Genomic DNA, 16,412 nt, shown 5'->3' with positions numbered 1-16,412 from the left:
TATATTGGGAAGCAAAATTCATAACAGCTAAAAAGATAAAGGGCAAAACTGATGAATCCAACTAGACCTTTTGGCTACAATGACAAAAATAAAAAACCTCCAAAATTACATCAAATTTTGGCTTTCAAACCGATAACACTCTTGGTAATGGTAACCATGATTTGGCAGGTTAAAGACAGGTTTCTATCACCCTATCCTCTATTTTTCAGCACTTACCAAAATATTGCACTACATGAAGGGAGCTGTCATTTTACTTCAATGATAACGAAAAAGAGATTTTAACGCTATTAAGTCCTGGGTTCCCTTAGGAAAGATCAATGAATCAAGAGGTCTTAGGGCTTCTGCAGTTTAAGGAAATTTTGTGGATTAACATCTCCACCCCTCAGTCCTGAGAGGATTGTGCACATCCGATCCGACGACCTCGTATACATACAGTACGCTAATTTCTAACAACTGCAGGTAACTCCTGCACAAACTCTTCTTTCCACTTGCCGGCTTCTGCTCAAGTAACCCTCCCTAGTTCACCTGCCCTAGAAAACTACAGAACCAGTTCTAGGACTTAGTTATCCACCTAGCTCCCCTAAGCTCCTCCCCGAGACTGCCCCCCTCCTGGCCCGGCCCCGGCCACAGCCTAGGCCCTAGGCCCTGCCCCCCGGGCAAGCCCGGCCAGACCCTAACCAGGCCCAGCCCAGGAAGACCCAGCCCACTACTGAGACCCAGCTGCGGCTCTCTGAACTTCCCCCGCCCACCCCGTCCACGTGATCAGGGCCCCACCCCCCTCCGCGCTCCACCAATCAGCAACCACCTCCGCCCATAGCTTCGTCTCCTACGCTCCCCTTTCAAAAAGGCAGCTTTCTCCTCCCGCCTTCAGCCCCGCCCCTTTCCCATCTCCCCGCCCTGCTGGTCCCTCCCACTCCCTAACTTCTCATTTCCCTCCTCCCCTCCTGTTGACCCCTCCCGCTCCCAAGCTTCGTCCCGCCCCACCCGGGGCAGCGCGCTCGCCCTCCTCTCGCGAGATCTAAGCGTCCCCTCCCGCCGCGGCCGCTTGCCTCCCCCTCCCGTCCTCCCACCCCCCTCCCCCCAATCTCTCCACTCTCCGGCTCTCCTCCCTTCCTCCTCCCCCCTCCACCCTCTGGGCCGGATCTCGTCTCGCTGAGGCGGAGGAGGAGAAGGAGGAGGAGGACGTTCGGCCTGCGCAGTGAGATGTTTGTCCGTCGCCGCCGCCGCCGCCATCGCGGAGGAGCGCGATAAAGGGAGCCGAGCCGGGCGTGAGGGGGACCCCGCGGAGCCGCCGCGCCAGCGCAGCCCCCCAGTCGAGCCCGAGCCGCCAGAGCCCGAGCCGCTGCCGCCCCCGCCGCGGCCGCCCAGCGGCCGGCCAGCTCCCCAGCCCAGCCCGGGGGCCGCGCCGCCGCCGCCCCCAGCGTAGCCCCTCGCCTGCCCGCCCGCCTTAAATGTGACACCGGCGCCTCGGAGTGCGACCCGAAGCCGCCGCCGGGGAGGGGACGAGCACCATGTCGAATCTGAGCAAAGGCACGGGCAGCCGGAAGGACACCAAGATGCGGATCCGGGCCTTTCCGGTGAGTCTCTCCTCGGCGCCTGGGACCCCAGGGCCGGGGGCCCGGCGGAGAGCCGCACGCGAGGCCCGGGCTGAACTCCCCCAACAGGCCGCAGGCCCGGCTTCCCCTCCCCCACGCCGCCGGCCGCGGGGCGCGAGCCTTCCCGGCAACGGGGCGGCGCGGGGCCCCGGCGCGGCCGCCCTCCCGCGCCGGAGTCCGGCGCCGCGAACCCGCCCGGGAGCTGCTGCTCCGGCCAACCAGCGGGCGTCGGCTGCGGCCAGGGCCCCTTGGCCGGTCCCAGCACCTTCGCACATTCCTGGGGTATAGGCCCAACCCCTAGTATTCCTCTCCCTGCTCACTTCCCGGGACCACCAGACGGCAGGGACGAGGGCTGTGGAAGTCCTCCGTGTATGGGGCGTGTGTAACTTTTCACGTGTGGTCTCGCTGCAGTTTGAAAAATAACCTAGCCCCGAAGGTGGCCAGTCAGACCTTTAGGATGATGAAGGGGACTGTCCTCTATCTCTCTCTTCCCCTCCTCAGGAAGGGTTTTGCCACCAGTCTACCCCCGACGCAGTGACAGTGGTTCCCTGTAATGCTCAGTAGTAACGTACTAACATCAGCTGTAATTATAGCCTCTTTCATCCACAGGCTTCCAGAGCACTTTACAAACTCTCTTGTGCAGGAATTGCCCCGCCACTCGAAGGAGGGTCAAGGGGAAGCAAGAGAAAACACATTGGACAATTGTGTCTCCATTTCTTAGCCATGGAAGCCCAAAAGAACGAGTCGTCACTACCCCGAGTTGCTCTACTCTATATAGTTTTAGTGACAGCAAACGTGTTGTTTAGAAACTTTCTTTTTTAGCATTACGTTGAGTCATATGGTTGAAGTATTAAGCATGTAGAGTATAACTTTGGATGTCATACCTGATTCAGATAGCCAATGGCAAGCAATTAAACTGTTGTAACAGAAACTGGACATACTTGCTCACATCGCTACAGTAACAGGTATACGTCAAGATAGACAAACTAGCAATCGAACTGAAGATTTTAGAACAGTAAAACTAGAGAAAGATCTTGAATGTTTTAGGATTATAAACATAACCTTGTGAAGGGGGAGAATGAGGTTTGAATTCACTTTTTTAAGCACGCTTTTTCAGAAGTGTAATTTGTACTGAGGCAAGACTTACTAATACCAAAGGGACCTAATGAAGTCGATTAGTGTGTTTTCCCTTGTAATAAAATGAGCTGGGTTTATGAATTTTTGGGTAATGTTAGCTTTGCTGCTAAGTCAGTTGTGAATTTTAAATAGTTTTATACAAGTTTTCTAGGGAAAATTTGCCATTTTTGAAGTCTGAGTTTTTCTAGTTCAGATTTATTGCGAAAATGTGGAATAGCTCACATATAACATTAACTCAGTTTTGTTAATATTGTGATTGACCAGTTGTACCTTTAAATATGATCAGCTTTGTCGTCTCTTTAGGTTTACCTTTTCCCCTGGTCTTCATTTCCTCATTTGTTCAATAAATAAAGAGTACTGTGTGCCAGGCACCGTTCTAGGAGCTTGAAATAAGTACTGCTTGAAGTTCAAGATCTCTTCTTTTTGGATGTTGTATATTGTTGGAAGAGACAGGAGAGAATTGCATTATGCCTTTAGTTAAAAGAGTATAATGTATGATAGCACGCAGTGCTGAAACTGATTTTTTAAAAAGTAGTGTTTATGGTTGTGAGCTAATTTGGACCTTTTCTGTTCATAACTTGTTGCCATCTAAAATTTTCTAAAATCTTTTAATGAAGTTTATAAATGATTTGTGTTTGATACTCAGTTTAATGTCAGCTAATTTTTAAAAGCATAATTTTTCATTTTGTGAGTTAATCTTCATAAGTAGTTTCCACTGAAAAGAACCTTTATACTTTTTAATATAAAAATTTTTAAGTCCTGGTTCCTTGAGCCCTCATTAAGAATAGATACATGCCTCAGTTGTATGATATTTCATGACTTACCCTTTGGTGAATGTTTGAGTATCTTATAGACATTTCAAAATTTCTTTATTCTTCCAGGTTAGCAGTCTTCTAGTAGTAAAATGTGTAGTATTCTGTAAAGAAGAAATAGTATTTATGTGTGTACATATGTACATTATTTACAGCTATAGTATTTGCATTAATCTTTGGACATATCGTAGGTACTGTAGTTTAAGAAAATTGTAGTTTAACCAAAGGTCTCAGGTGCTCATTTCAGATTCTGTTTTATGAAATTGAGGTGTAAAAAGTGTAAAAATATGTTTTGAGGTTGTTTTCATTGCAGAATAGAGTGGTAAGTGAACTTAGAGGTTATTTTATATACGTGTAAGCCTATTCCAGATACAGTCCCATCAGTAAAATCAGGCTCTTTTTAGTGTCTTGAATGCATATTCTAAGTGTGCCTTCATCATTGTTCACAAGACTAAAAGTTCATAACACAGTTTTATGCACAATTTTAAGTAGAACTTTTCATAAGGTTTTAAGAGAAATTACTTATTTTTAAGATGGAGAACAATAGGGACTCTCTGGATTTAAAAATTGTTGATGGAGTTAGAGTTTATTTCAGTTTATAAGTTTTCCTGCCCGGCACAAAATACATGTCATTTCACATCTTTTTTTTTTTTTTTTCCTGGTACCCAAAATTAACAGCAAGGGCCACAAAACTTTTTTAAGGAAGGAGGCTGTAGTTGTGAAACTCCTGGAAGCTATATGGATTTGGATCAGAGTGCTGCCCCAAGAAGTTCCTGCTCTTCTTGCCTTGCTGTTGCTGAATGTCTCACTCCAGAGTTTTGTTCCACTATGTAGGATTAGTTGCTGTCAGGTGAACCTTTTGTCCTTACCTTTGAAAAGCCATTCCTCATCACTTGTACTTTCACATGGGTTTTGTCCATATGGGCTTGAAAAATTTGATTGGATTGGAAAGGCTATGTTTGAAAATATTCTTCTCTCTCCTAATAGTCCTTTCTTACCTTAGTCTTCAGAGTTAGCAGTCACATTGTGAAAGGGATTGTCTTTAGAGTGTGATCTGAAAGTTGTTTCAGCGATTAACAAAGCATGCTAAATCACGGTGAAGAATCTTTGAGATGTCCACTTCATAATCCTAGATGAGCTTCACAGAGCTCCACCTGTGTAGCATAGACAGTGAGTGATGTGGAGGTTATTGTTAGATGGAAACCGCAGAGTGAATGACATTAGAAAGAGATGAGTTTTAAGATCATATGCGATGTACCTAATGCAAGAGTTTAAGTTTCAGTGAAGATTATCTGATGTTTGTTAGCAGTTTTCTTAAATTTTTATAAAAGTTACTGGACAATTTGTAGTTTCAAATAATGCAAGTTTGAAATTAGATCTCATTTATTCATTGTAAATGCAGCAATTGCATTTACAATTGGGAACAGTTAATGTTTTTGTTTTTCCTAGCTGTTGTAAAATTTGCTAGCTTTGGGGGAACAGCTTTGATCTTCATAATAGATTTCTCTTCCTTAGAGAAAGTAATTGTTGTCTAGGACTACCTGAAATATGTACAGGAAAGCTGAATAATAGTCTTGCAAATCACACAGGGTGGGGAATTAAGAATTTTTCATTCTCTAACAGAGAAATTATGGAGTAAGGTATAACAGATTCATTAAAGTGTTGCCTGTACTTAGATTGATTCTTTCTGTTTGATAGTTTCAGGACAGCGAGCTATGTTGTAACTGTTAGTACCTCTCTGGCTTTAGAAGTTAAAAAACAAAAGCTTAAAGTAGTTATTTATAAGGTGTTTATATTCTGCATTATCTTCCTAGATGGCAGTTCAGAGGAGCCTGGAAAATTAAAGTACCAGTATTGAATTTGAAATTATTTTAGAGTGTAGAATATAATGTAGAATTTGGCCTTTTAAATAAGGTCAGTTCATTGAGACAAGGTAGAGAAAGCTTCGTTTGTTTGTACATCATTCATTAAATGTAGCTAATAACAGCATTTCTCTAGTTCATCAAGGTTATATAGTTAAGACTAAAAAAAGTATGTCCTCCCTTTGTTTTCTAAATTGCTTCCAACTATCAGATAATTTTTTATCTCATTTTCAGTGAAGATTATCTGATGTTTGTTAGCAGTTTTCTTAAATTTTTATAAAAGTTACTGGACAATTTGTAGTTTCAAATAATGCAAGTTTGAAAATAGATCTCATTTATTCATTGTAAATGCAGCAAAAAAGTAAAGTTACTAGTAAGCACAAATCTCTGAGGTATAATAGGAATTGCAATTAGTGTCTATCAGTGTATTGTGAAAACTATTCAGTCATAATCTGTCAAAGCAATGAATTCATTTTAGTAGGTTTTCTAATTATAAAAATAATGCATATTCATGATAGAATACTTAAGTATCTAAATTTATAAATAAGGAAATAAAAATCACATCTAAATAAGCAACATTTACATTTTGTTGTATTTTCTTTTAATCTTTCATACACTTCTGAGCTCCCAGTAAAATTGAGGTACAATATCAGTTTTTTTTTAAAAAAGCTTTTTAAAAAATGCAGTATTCTCACGTTAAATATATTAAGGATATGATCTGTAAAGACTAGTATTCTGTGGCACCTCAGTTTGCCTAACCATTTCCCAACTGCCAGGTATTTTGATCGATTCCGGTTAATTCATATTTCCTCTGTTATAGATAATGCAACTATGTTTATTTAGGCACATAAATATTTGAACCTATCCATGATTATGGAGTTACTAAGCCAAGCAAAATTGGTACATATTGCCAGTTGACCTCCAGAAAAGTAGGAATAATAATAGCTAACCCTCAGTGAATGCTTATCATGGGCCACAGGCAGTGTTCTCTGTGCTTGGCATGTGTAAACTCATTTCATTTGCACAACTCTATAGAGTACTACTACTATCCTCTGTTTTACAAAGGAGGCCTTGAGAACCTAAGAAATTTGCTTCAGGTCACTGTGCTTGTAAATGGCAGAACTGGGATCCTAATCTGGCTCGTAAGTGAATATTCTTCAGAATTAATTATACCTGTCAGGGTTTCTACTGTGTAGCAGTGTCTTAGCCAACATTTTATATCCTTAATTTCATAGGTGAAAAAATAGTACTCTAATGCTTTAGTTTGCATTTCTTTGACTACTCATTAAGAATAAAACTATGGATAGCCTTTTTTTTTTTTAAGATTTTATTTACTTATTTGACAGCGATCACAAGTAGGCAGAGAGACAGGCAGAGAGAGGGGGGAAACAGGGTCCCTGCCGAGCAGAGAGTCCAATGTGCGGCTTGATCCCAGGACCCCAGGACCCCAGGACCATGACCTGAGCTGAAGGCAGAGGCTTTATGAGCCACCTAGCCCCAAAACTATGTATAGTCTTTAACGGAATTTTCCTTCAGAGTGAACATCAGTGTTAGGAGTATGACTAAAAAATAGAATGAGTATAATAGAGTATGGTGGGCTTTTGGCTGCCAGATTTTGAATGTCATTTACACCTTTTCCTAGCCACATCATCTTTAACAAGTTACTTAACCCCTTCTAGCTTCAGTTTCCTCCTCTGAAATGAAATTATCAGTGGGACCTTTATCACACAGTTGTTGAGAGATTTAAAAAAAAAAAAAAAAAAAGCATTAGTACCCTGTCTGGCATTCAGCTGTGGTTACTGTTTAGGCATGATTATGCCACAATTTAAATGTTAAAATTGTTATTTTTGCAAATAGTTGTATTATAATATTGTTTGCTTGCTTTAGTGATGCTGTGATTTTTTGGGTACTGTTTTTTATTCTGAAAAGCCTGCAGGGCCGATTTGAACCACACTAAAAAGTCAGTCTCAAAGGATAAAGGATTAGGTACCACTGGGGCACTTGAAAAGAATGCTATTGGCTCTTGGGGGTAGTTAAAAAAAGTTCAAGTAATGATTCTTACATAATCATTAAAGTAAATATGTCATTTCTTAGGTAACTTTATTGAAGGAATAAATGAATGTCTGCATACACATTCATTTGGTGTGTACATTCTACTGTGTACTTAAATGTTATCTAAAAATACATTTTGTTTTTCTTCGTTTCCTCCCTTTTTTTTTTTCCATTCCTTCCTTTTATTTATGTTTTCACTCGTGAACTAGAGTGTGGTCCCTGCCCAAAACTTACACGAGACACCCTTTTGAACCACAAAATATTTAGCATCGTGTTAGACACAGTGTGGGTGGTTAGTGAATGATTAAATGAGAAACTGATCCTTTAAGCCAAACCATAGTAATTGATTAATTGGGTAAGTTGATGGAAGTAGTACTCTGAAATGTTTACTGCTGTTTTTGCCACTGTAAGTGAAGTCTTAAGATGTAGTCAATCATTAATGATTTGAAGTCAATCTGGTCTTCTGAAACAATAATGACTTGAAAGTAAAGATAGTATGATGCATTTGCAGTACCGTTGGCTTAATCTTCAGAAGACTAAACCCGTGGCCCAGTCTTGTCTGTTAACTAGCTGTACTCTTACCGTTTACTCCCTCCACCATGGTTCCTTCTTCCCAACCTGTTTAGCTGTCCACTGTAATCTACTTTCATTGCGGATTGACTCTCTGTATCTTCAGCCTGTTCTCAGAATTCCTTACTGCCTTTTCATCTGAAACCTGGCTTTGCCCTGAGAATACTGGCTTATCTTCTTAAATTGAGGTGTCTGTTTTCCTTGTAATCCTTGAATCATTGGGCCCACATACAATATATTACCACATTCATCATCCTTTTTTGTGGCTTGGGCCGTTGTGAACTACTCTTTGTACATTTCCTATGCTTGTCTCTAACTTCTTAAACATGTTCCTTCAGTCATTGAAGACTTTAATACCTTCCTCACAGATATTCATTCCAGTTAAGATCTTAATTGTATCCACTGTGGCATAGACATTGATTCGATTTAAAATAACGTTTATTGGGCGCCTGGGTGGCTCAGTGGGTTAAGCCGCTGCCTTCGGCTCAGGTCATGATCTCAGAGTCCTGAGATCGAGTCCCACATCAGGCTCCCTGCTCAGCGGGGAGCCTGCTTCCCTCTCTCTCTCTGCCTGCCTCTCCATCTACTTGTGATCTCTTTCTGTCAAATAAATAAATAAAATCTTTTAAAAAAAATAACGTTTATTATGTGTTCCTACTGGAGGTCAGGCACTATATACAATGATGATCAAATGGTCCTGGCCTCCTCTTACTACAGTGGTGTTCACTCTGTCTTAGAGCTTGTTATTCCATTGCTTTAGAAATCTTAAACTCCAATATTGCATTGTATCCTAATATCTTCATTTATTAGCTATAATAATGAGCAGATTGCTTAACCTCTTTCCTCCTTTGTAAGGAGAAAACAATAGCACCTACTTTGTAAAAATAGTTAATACATGTAAAGCTCTTAGAATAGTACCTGTTGCAAAGTAGACATTGTAAGTAAATGCCAGTTGTTATTATTTAATTATTCTGTTCTGCTTTCTGCTTGTTTCCTTCTCACATTAATGTGCTCTTGGTCCTCAAGAAGACCCCCTTTGTTCTCCAAATGATGATGCCAGTTACTAGTTGCCTCTTTTTCTTTCTCTAGAGCAAGTCCAGAAATGGCACAAAGTATCTTGGATCATTCCATCCATCTGTCTTCACTGCTTATATTTTTTAGGCTGTTGTGCACTCTTGGGGAAAATTGGAAGATAGTGATATCTAAGCTGGACTCTTAGGGCCCCTTGGCAGTTTTTTTGTGTGTGTCCCTGGTAAGCTCCCTCTCTCTTTTCCTGTGTGAGCTATTCCAGACTTTAATCACTGGTCTTAAGCTCTTTATTGAGAATTCTCTTATCTGTCTTCTTCCAGAAACTTAACTACTGCTTCACTGTCAAAAACTAATGTTATCTTGTGTAAGTTCTTCAGCTTTCTTTTTCAATTGTAGCCTTTAACCTGTATCTTTACTCATTCTCTCAGTGCCTTACCTCAGGTCTCAGAGAAGGAAAATGTTCTTTTTCTGTCTTCCCTGTCATGCTATAACTACCATACTATTTTTCTTCCTATCCAAAAAGTCTTCAAAGAATAGTCTGTATCTCTTTTATTAGAATGTGTATGTTTTTTTTAGAGGCGGCATCAAGTCTTTTTGTATTGATCTTTGTCAGTGCAGCACAATAGTATCCAACAACGTTGAACCAATGAACTAATACACTCTTTATTTTCTCAACTTTAAGATGGGAGCTGGAGCAGTCTTTTTCACAGATTAGTTGTGAGGATTAAAAGAAATATCAGGAAGTGTTTTCTAATAAACAGTGGTATCACTGAGACATTTGAATGAATTTTCTAATCGTAAAGTCAGAATTTTCAACTAAAAAATGTATTATGTTTTATGTAGGACAGTTACTTTCAAACTTGAAGAGCGTCTCCAGGACCCTGGAGGCATAGGAGGAGTGGAATTAGGTGTAGCTTCAAAAATCTCCTTCTCTTGTTATTTAAAGCTGTTCAGAACCTGGCATTTGTATACAAGATTTCATTTTGGAAAAGTTCTATTAACCACTGCTTTAAAATCCAGCCATTTTAAAGTTGAGAAGAGTCCTGCTTGCCCAAGTTGAGACAATAGTAAATTGAGAACTGATTCTTTAGTTGCTTTAACCCCTAATTCAGACCTTTTGCTACTAGAAATCATTCCTTTATTTTTTAAAGTCAGTCTGAAGTTGAAAATGTAGTTAAGTAAAACTTCGTGACTTTCATTCATTTAGTACTTGTGATCACTGAAAAAGGAATGGACCCAAATTTACTTTTTAAATGTGAAAGGTTACTGTTGAGCAAATGAGTAAGGACTTCAAAGGAATATCTTTACCTACTTTAAGAAAATACAAGCTCCTTTAGAGATATTTTTCGATAAAAGCAAGGCTTCATTGCTAAGAGGAATTCTTTAACATAAGATTGCAAGTCATTCTTATTTGAAGCAACTCTTAACTGGGCAACCTTGCGTATGTATTTGTCTGTCCTCTTGAAAGTAATCATGATAAATTCTTTTTTCTTTCCAGTTTATGGATAGTATGAGAAATTGCTTTATAACATTAGTAACAACAACTTGTTGAATGTCTACCTTATGTTAATGTGTTTTAGGTGCTTTGAATTATAATTACCTCAGATCCTTACAACCTTTAGATGTTGTTATGATTTTAAATCTTAAGGCTCAGAGAGACCTTGTAAGGTATGTGTGATATTGCATATCCAACTAAGAAAGGGTAGAGCTGGGATTTAGGTCACAGGTGTATCTATTAAAAGATTCATATTCTTCCCCCTACACTACACTGCGTAGTTGTATTCTGTTAAGCATTTGCTAGATTCTGAAACGTTTATTTAGTAGGAATATATTGAAAAATTAATTCTAAGAATGCCATTCAAATTATTAGCCAGGGGCAGATCCTGGGGCCCTAAAGCTTATATAATGCAGTACTCTATAAAAAGAATTCAAAATTAGTTTTCAGCCAGTGAAAGGAGCTTTTGCAAGTGTAAGCCTCTCTCGATTCAAGGTAAATGCACCTCTCATAAGAGAATAAATGTTGTTAAGAACTTTTAGTCAATGGAAGTATGTTTTCAGTAAAATTTGAGTATATAAATTGCTTAAGGGTATCCCAGTGTGTATTGCATTGAATAAAGCAAAGTTACAACCTATGAGAAGGACACTAGTTGACATATTGGTGAGTTAACACTTTCCTCTTTATAAGGCTGATAGCACACTTTTTAAAACTTTTTGAATATTTATTGAATTTCAATTCAATAGGAATTTATCTTACTAAGTATGTTTCAAAAAGGGATTCTTTGGCATTAACATGTTAAAATACTTTTTTTTTTTTTTTTTTTTTTTTTTTTTTTTTTATTTATTTATTTGACAGAGAGAGATCACAAGTAGGCAGAGAGGCAGGCAGAGAGAGAGAGGGAAGCAGGCTCCCTGCTGAACAGAGAGCCCGATATGGGACTCGATCCCAGGACCCTGAGATCATGACCTGAGCCGAAGGCAGTGGCTTAACCCACTGAGCCACCCAGGCGCCCCAACATGTTAAAATACTTTAATATAATCTTTATTTTTTGTGTTTGAGAACATATTAAATAGTTTAAACAGTAAAACGAATTCTGAAGCACAAGAATCAGGCACTTAAAAATAATTCACTTTATGGTATATGCAAATGAGACATGAGAGAAGTGTGCAGTTTTTTTGTGGGGGTTTTTTGCTGAATGCTAGCCCTAGCCAAATAAACAAGTAATTTGGTTGCTCCTGTTTGTATTCATATTTTAATTTTTAAAAGCTAAGAAGGATTTTGAGAGACTATTCCAGTCTTACGTAATAGATGAAGAAAGGGAGGTCTACAGAGGATGATTTACCAAGGGATACTTTCAGGATTTGAATTTACGGAGAACCAGGACTAGAAGCCTGATTTAAATTAAAGGCTCTTTTTTCTAGACCGAACTGAAACATGCCTGTAGCCATAATAATTCAGTGGTGACATTAGCCTATACAACTATAAAAAGACATCTTAATATTAAACACCCATTGAGTTGACCTGAGGTTAGCAGAAGGACACTTCATTCAGGACGCTTGGATTTCTTCATTGCTCTGATTAGCTGTGTGATCCTGGTTAAGCCACTTAGCCTCAGTTTCCTCATGTGTAAAATGAGATTTTTCTTTTTTAAGATTTTATTTACTTATTTGACAGAGATCACAAGTAGGCAGAGAGGCAGGCAGAAAGAGGGGTGTGGGAAGCAGGCTCCCCGCTGAGCAGAGAGCCCGATGTGGGGCTCAATTCCAGGATCCTGAGATCATGACTCCAGCCGAAGGCAGAGGCTTAACCCTCTGAGCCACCCAGGCACCCCTAAAATGAGATTGTAATTTGTGGTTATCTTAGGCTCATTCCAACTCTAAAAGTTTCATTTAAATAGGTATACTTATGCATAAGTCAAGGAATGGAATGCTGGTGTGTTCTGTTGTGGCATAAAACATTTTGTGTAGTGTTGTGAAAGTCACCTACCTATGTTTTGGATTTAGAATTTTCTTTAAAATAAATGGTTTATTTCAGTGATGATGGTTAAATAGTACGAAGCAGTAGGAAATTAGCTATGTTTTTGTGTATTCTTTTTTGTTTGTGAATTGGTAGTTTTGGAGAAATTTTGAGCAGATTTGATACCAGATTTTTGTAATAATTTCATACGATGGGCTTTTGTCATATCACATTTGCTAACTGGTAATTTATACTTTATCACATTTTTCCCCCTCTCCCTTTGGACTGGGGGTACCTGATAAATTTGTATAGCTTTTTACACATTATCATAGTTTTAGAAAAACAGGGTTTACCCATTTCAAAAACAACAACGATAATAAACAAGTTACCTAAAGAGAAGAAAATATTGTCACTTTTGATTAAAATTAATAATTTTTAGATTGTAGGATAGAAACATGAGATTTAGATGTGCACTTAGATATAAACTAGAAGTGATTTTATTAATAGGGAAGGTCTCTAATTATATCTCTGGATAAAATGTGTTTCAGGGTGCCCAGTTGGTGGCCTTTAGTTTTTCATTTGCAAAAACAGCACCAATAGTAGGACAGTGACAAACTTCTTGCTTCAGTGACAGTACTTAAAATTGCATTTTACTGTGATTATCATCAGACCATGAAATGTTACACGTACCTTTTTTCATATAAGCAAAAGTCATTGAAATACATTGTACTCAAGTCAGTTGTGTCTTAACATGGACTTCAGTAGGCTAATCTGAAAGTTTGATCTTTGGTATTTGAAAAAAAAATGTTTCAAATTGATTTTTGAACAGCCTACTCATGCTGAGGACTTAAATGCAGATTATAATTGAACCTTCTTTTGATAGTTCAGCTTTCTCATTATAAATGTTACTGTTCCATAATGATATTAGAGTCCAAATGAATGTTGATCAGATTCAGTTTGTGATTCACAGAATTATCCCAGGCTCCTGTGCTTTTCTAATTGATAATCTTTCTCTCTGCTCTTTGACAACAGTTTTATTACTTTTAGCAGCACAGTTCTGTGGCCATCTGATGTCCACTGTAACCACAGAAAAGCCAATTAAGCAAACATCAATCTCAACTTTACATTCAGGTTAAGTTATTAAATAAGTAAGGCTCTGTGTCAGTTTTGTGTAGTAAAGAAAACAAATGCATAGAACAAGTGCTGTGTGCCAGATGCTTTCACAGACTTTGTTAATTGCCACAATAGTACATGATCATCTCCTGTTTCTTCTGCCACAAGCATGTGAAGCAAGTAAATTCTGGAAAGTTAAATAACTTGTGCGAAGTCTGAATATCCCATTGTACTCTTCCCTTAACACTTGGGTCTTTGGTTAGATTTTTGATGGTTGAGGTTGCTTAAAGATTAACTGTTGGATAAATGGGATGCTTGCAGATGTTATAAGTCATTGTGTAGTTGTTGGTCACCAAATAAGATTCATCATTATTATTAACCATAACTGGACCAAGTTCAAATCATATTTTTGGAAAGTCACTTAGGCATTTTGCCATGTAGTATAAAGGATACAATAAAATAAAGGAAGACTTTATATTGCTCTGAAGTGCTTATAACCTGGGAGGGAGCGTCCTTACATAATTTATGGCTTAGTCGTATCTGACTTGAATACTGCCATTCCTCAGATATTTGTACCAGAGCAACTTTTTTGAGGCTGAAGCTCAAAATTATGATCAAGCATTTTTCCTTGTTTATTTTTTTCTAGCTGTGTCATTCTGAATTGCCTGGAATTTCAAATTTTCACCCTTTTCCCCACCCACCCTGTTCTAAATTTCTTGTCAAATTATTCACAGGGAACTAAAGACTTCTTGTGCTTTGTATATAGTGGATGTAAAGAATACAGTTCTCTTCGTTTTAGTTTTAATTGGCTCATGCTGTAGTCCTCTCCAACTCTTATTACAGATCCTACAAGATGTGTAAGTATATAACAGACTGATATCCTTCCAAATTCACACTTTTTTTTTTTTTTTTTTTTTTTTTTAAGATTTTATTTATTTGTCAGAGAGAGTCAGTGCGCACACAAGCAAGGCTGGGCAGCAGGCAGAAGGAGAAGCAGGCTCCCCGCTAAGCAGGGAGCCCAAATTGGAACTAGATCCCAGGACCCTTATCATGACCTGAGCTGAAGGCAGCCACTTAACCAACTGAGCCACCCAGTTGCCCCCAGATTTAGGCATTTTGAAGGTTTTTACGTAATTTGAAATAATGTAGATGAATAATCAAAAATGTTTTGAAAAAAAAATACAGACTGTTAGGGTTGTTTTTGTTATTGATACTTACTAATGAGGATATTGTAATCCTGGATTAAGAAGAGGCAAAAGGGGGTGGAGGTCATTTTTAAAAATCAAAGTTTTGTTTTGGTTTTTAAAAGTCTCATTAAACCATAAGCACTTAATGCTTAATTATACCTTTTCTTTAAAAGAGCTTTTGTTTCTTTTCTTGCTGAATGAGTTTACTTTCCCTGCTGATCACTTTATAACTTAAACTTGTTGGAGCAGAATACTGTATATGCTTAATAATTTGCCAACATTAAACGTTTGTGTGTGTGTGCATTTTATTATGTTATTGCTTTTGTTGCAGCATTAACAAAATTCCTTCCTGAGTGTTTTTGCAATTAATGGAACCTAAGGAAATCAGTTTCATCAATGAGTTTAAAATCCTGTTTGAATACTTTAGAATATTATTTTAAAGTACGTTTTAACTCTATTTTAAAAAATACACAGTCTCAAGGCTTTTAAGTTTTGTGACTCTGAGTGAAGTATGGACTGATGTTTTTATGGTTAACATATTGATGACATTAGAGTTCATTTAGCCCTTTTAACTTTCATTGATCATTAATGTTGTATTCCTTACCAAGATGAGTGAGAATTTAAAGTTCATCAGTAACATAATTATTTTGCCATTGTTACTGACATGTTCATTTGATGCCAAGACCAAGGCATGCATATGTAAGAATCTGCACTTAAAGTCCATTTCCTTTCACATATTGTTTTTAGACTTGCTTGAGTTAGGGAAAGATTGTAGTTTATGGATCCTGTCCTGGGGGGCCTTTTCTGGATATGATTTTTCTCCTAGTTAACAATTTATTAATAAAATCAGTGACTAAGCAGTTAAATGCATAGGAGAATCTGAAAACACTGCTTGATAAATGAAATTTAAGAGTTTGTTGCTTGTACATTACTATATTTTATTTGAAAAGGACATTTTATTATTTTAGAATTACATTAATTTATTAATTGCTTAAATTTAATTACATTAAATTTTTTTTCCGTATCTTTGTGCTTACTAATTTAAATGCTCAAACTTGCATTAGTATAATATAGGTAAAGCAATATTCATTCACTGGACATTTGTTTATGGCCATCTAAGTGACATTAAAGAAAAATGCATAGCCCTTTTAGTATCTCTTAGTCTAGTGGAGGAAAAAGATGCACAGCTGTTTATGAATCAGTATGAAGCGTAGGATAGATACGACCTGAGTGTTAGGAAAGCGCTGAGGAGGGAGTCCATTTTGCTTGAGGTGGTCAGGGAAGGAAGATACATATGTGATATACATATATGAGCTGTGTTCAGAGGCTATATAAAGAATTGGATAAAGAAGAGGCAGAGGAGGGGCCTTTAAGAAGACAAGGGAGGGTGGTGAATGAGCTGGAGGTGTGTCATTGGATTAGAATAACTATTGATTTAATGTTGTTAAGGAATAAATGTAAGATAGGTAGTGATGAGTGAAAGTAGTGAAGTTAGAGAAGTAGACATAGACTAGATTTTGAATAGTTTTAAAGTACATCCTTCCACCTCTGTAGTTAATGAGAGTTAGGTTTTGAACAGGTTTATTTTTTAAATGGTGATT

The 16,412-nt window shown here is 38.5% G+C and overlaps 1 protein-coding gene across 1 annotated transcript in view; it reads left to right on the top strand.

The window, feature by feature from the left end:
• The first annotated feature begins 889 nt into the window (after positions 1-889).
• Positions 890-16,412, top strand: part of CUL3 (cullin 3) — a 91,395-nt gene continuing 75,872 nt past the window's right edge. The window contains exon 1 of the mRNA XM_045078788.1: positions 890-1,577. Coding sequence (XP_044934723.1) covers positions 1,512-1,577 — 66 coding nt within the window. The 5' untranslated portion in view covers positions 890-1,511. The remainder of the gene's footprint in view (positions 1,578-16,412) is intronic.

This window comes from Mustela putorius, unplaced genomic scaffold, assembly GCF_011764305.1.
Source record: "Mustela putorius furo isolate JIRA1106 unplaced genomic scaffold, ASM1176430v1.1 tig00000275_pilon_pilon_pilon, whole genome shotgun sequence".
NCBI classification, from domain to species: Eukaryota; Metazoa; Chordata; class Mammalia; order Carnivora; family Mustelidae; genus Mustela; species Mustela putorius.
Note: the sequence above shows the minus strand (reverse complement) of the source record. Positions and strands in the feature narration are given on the sequence as shown.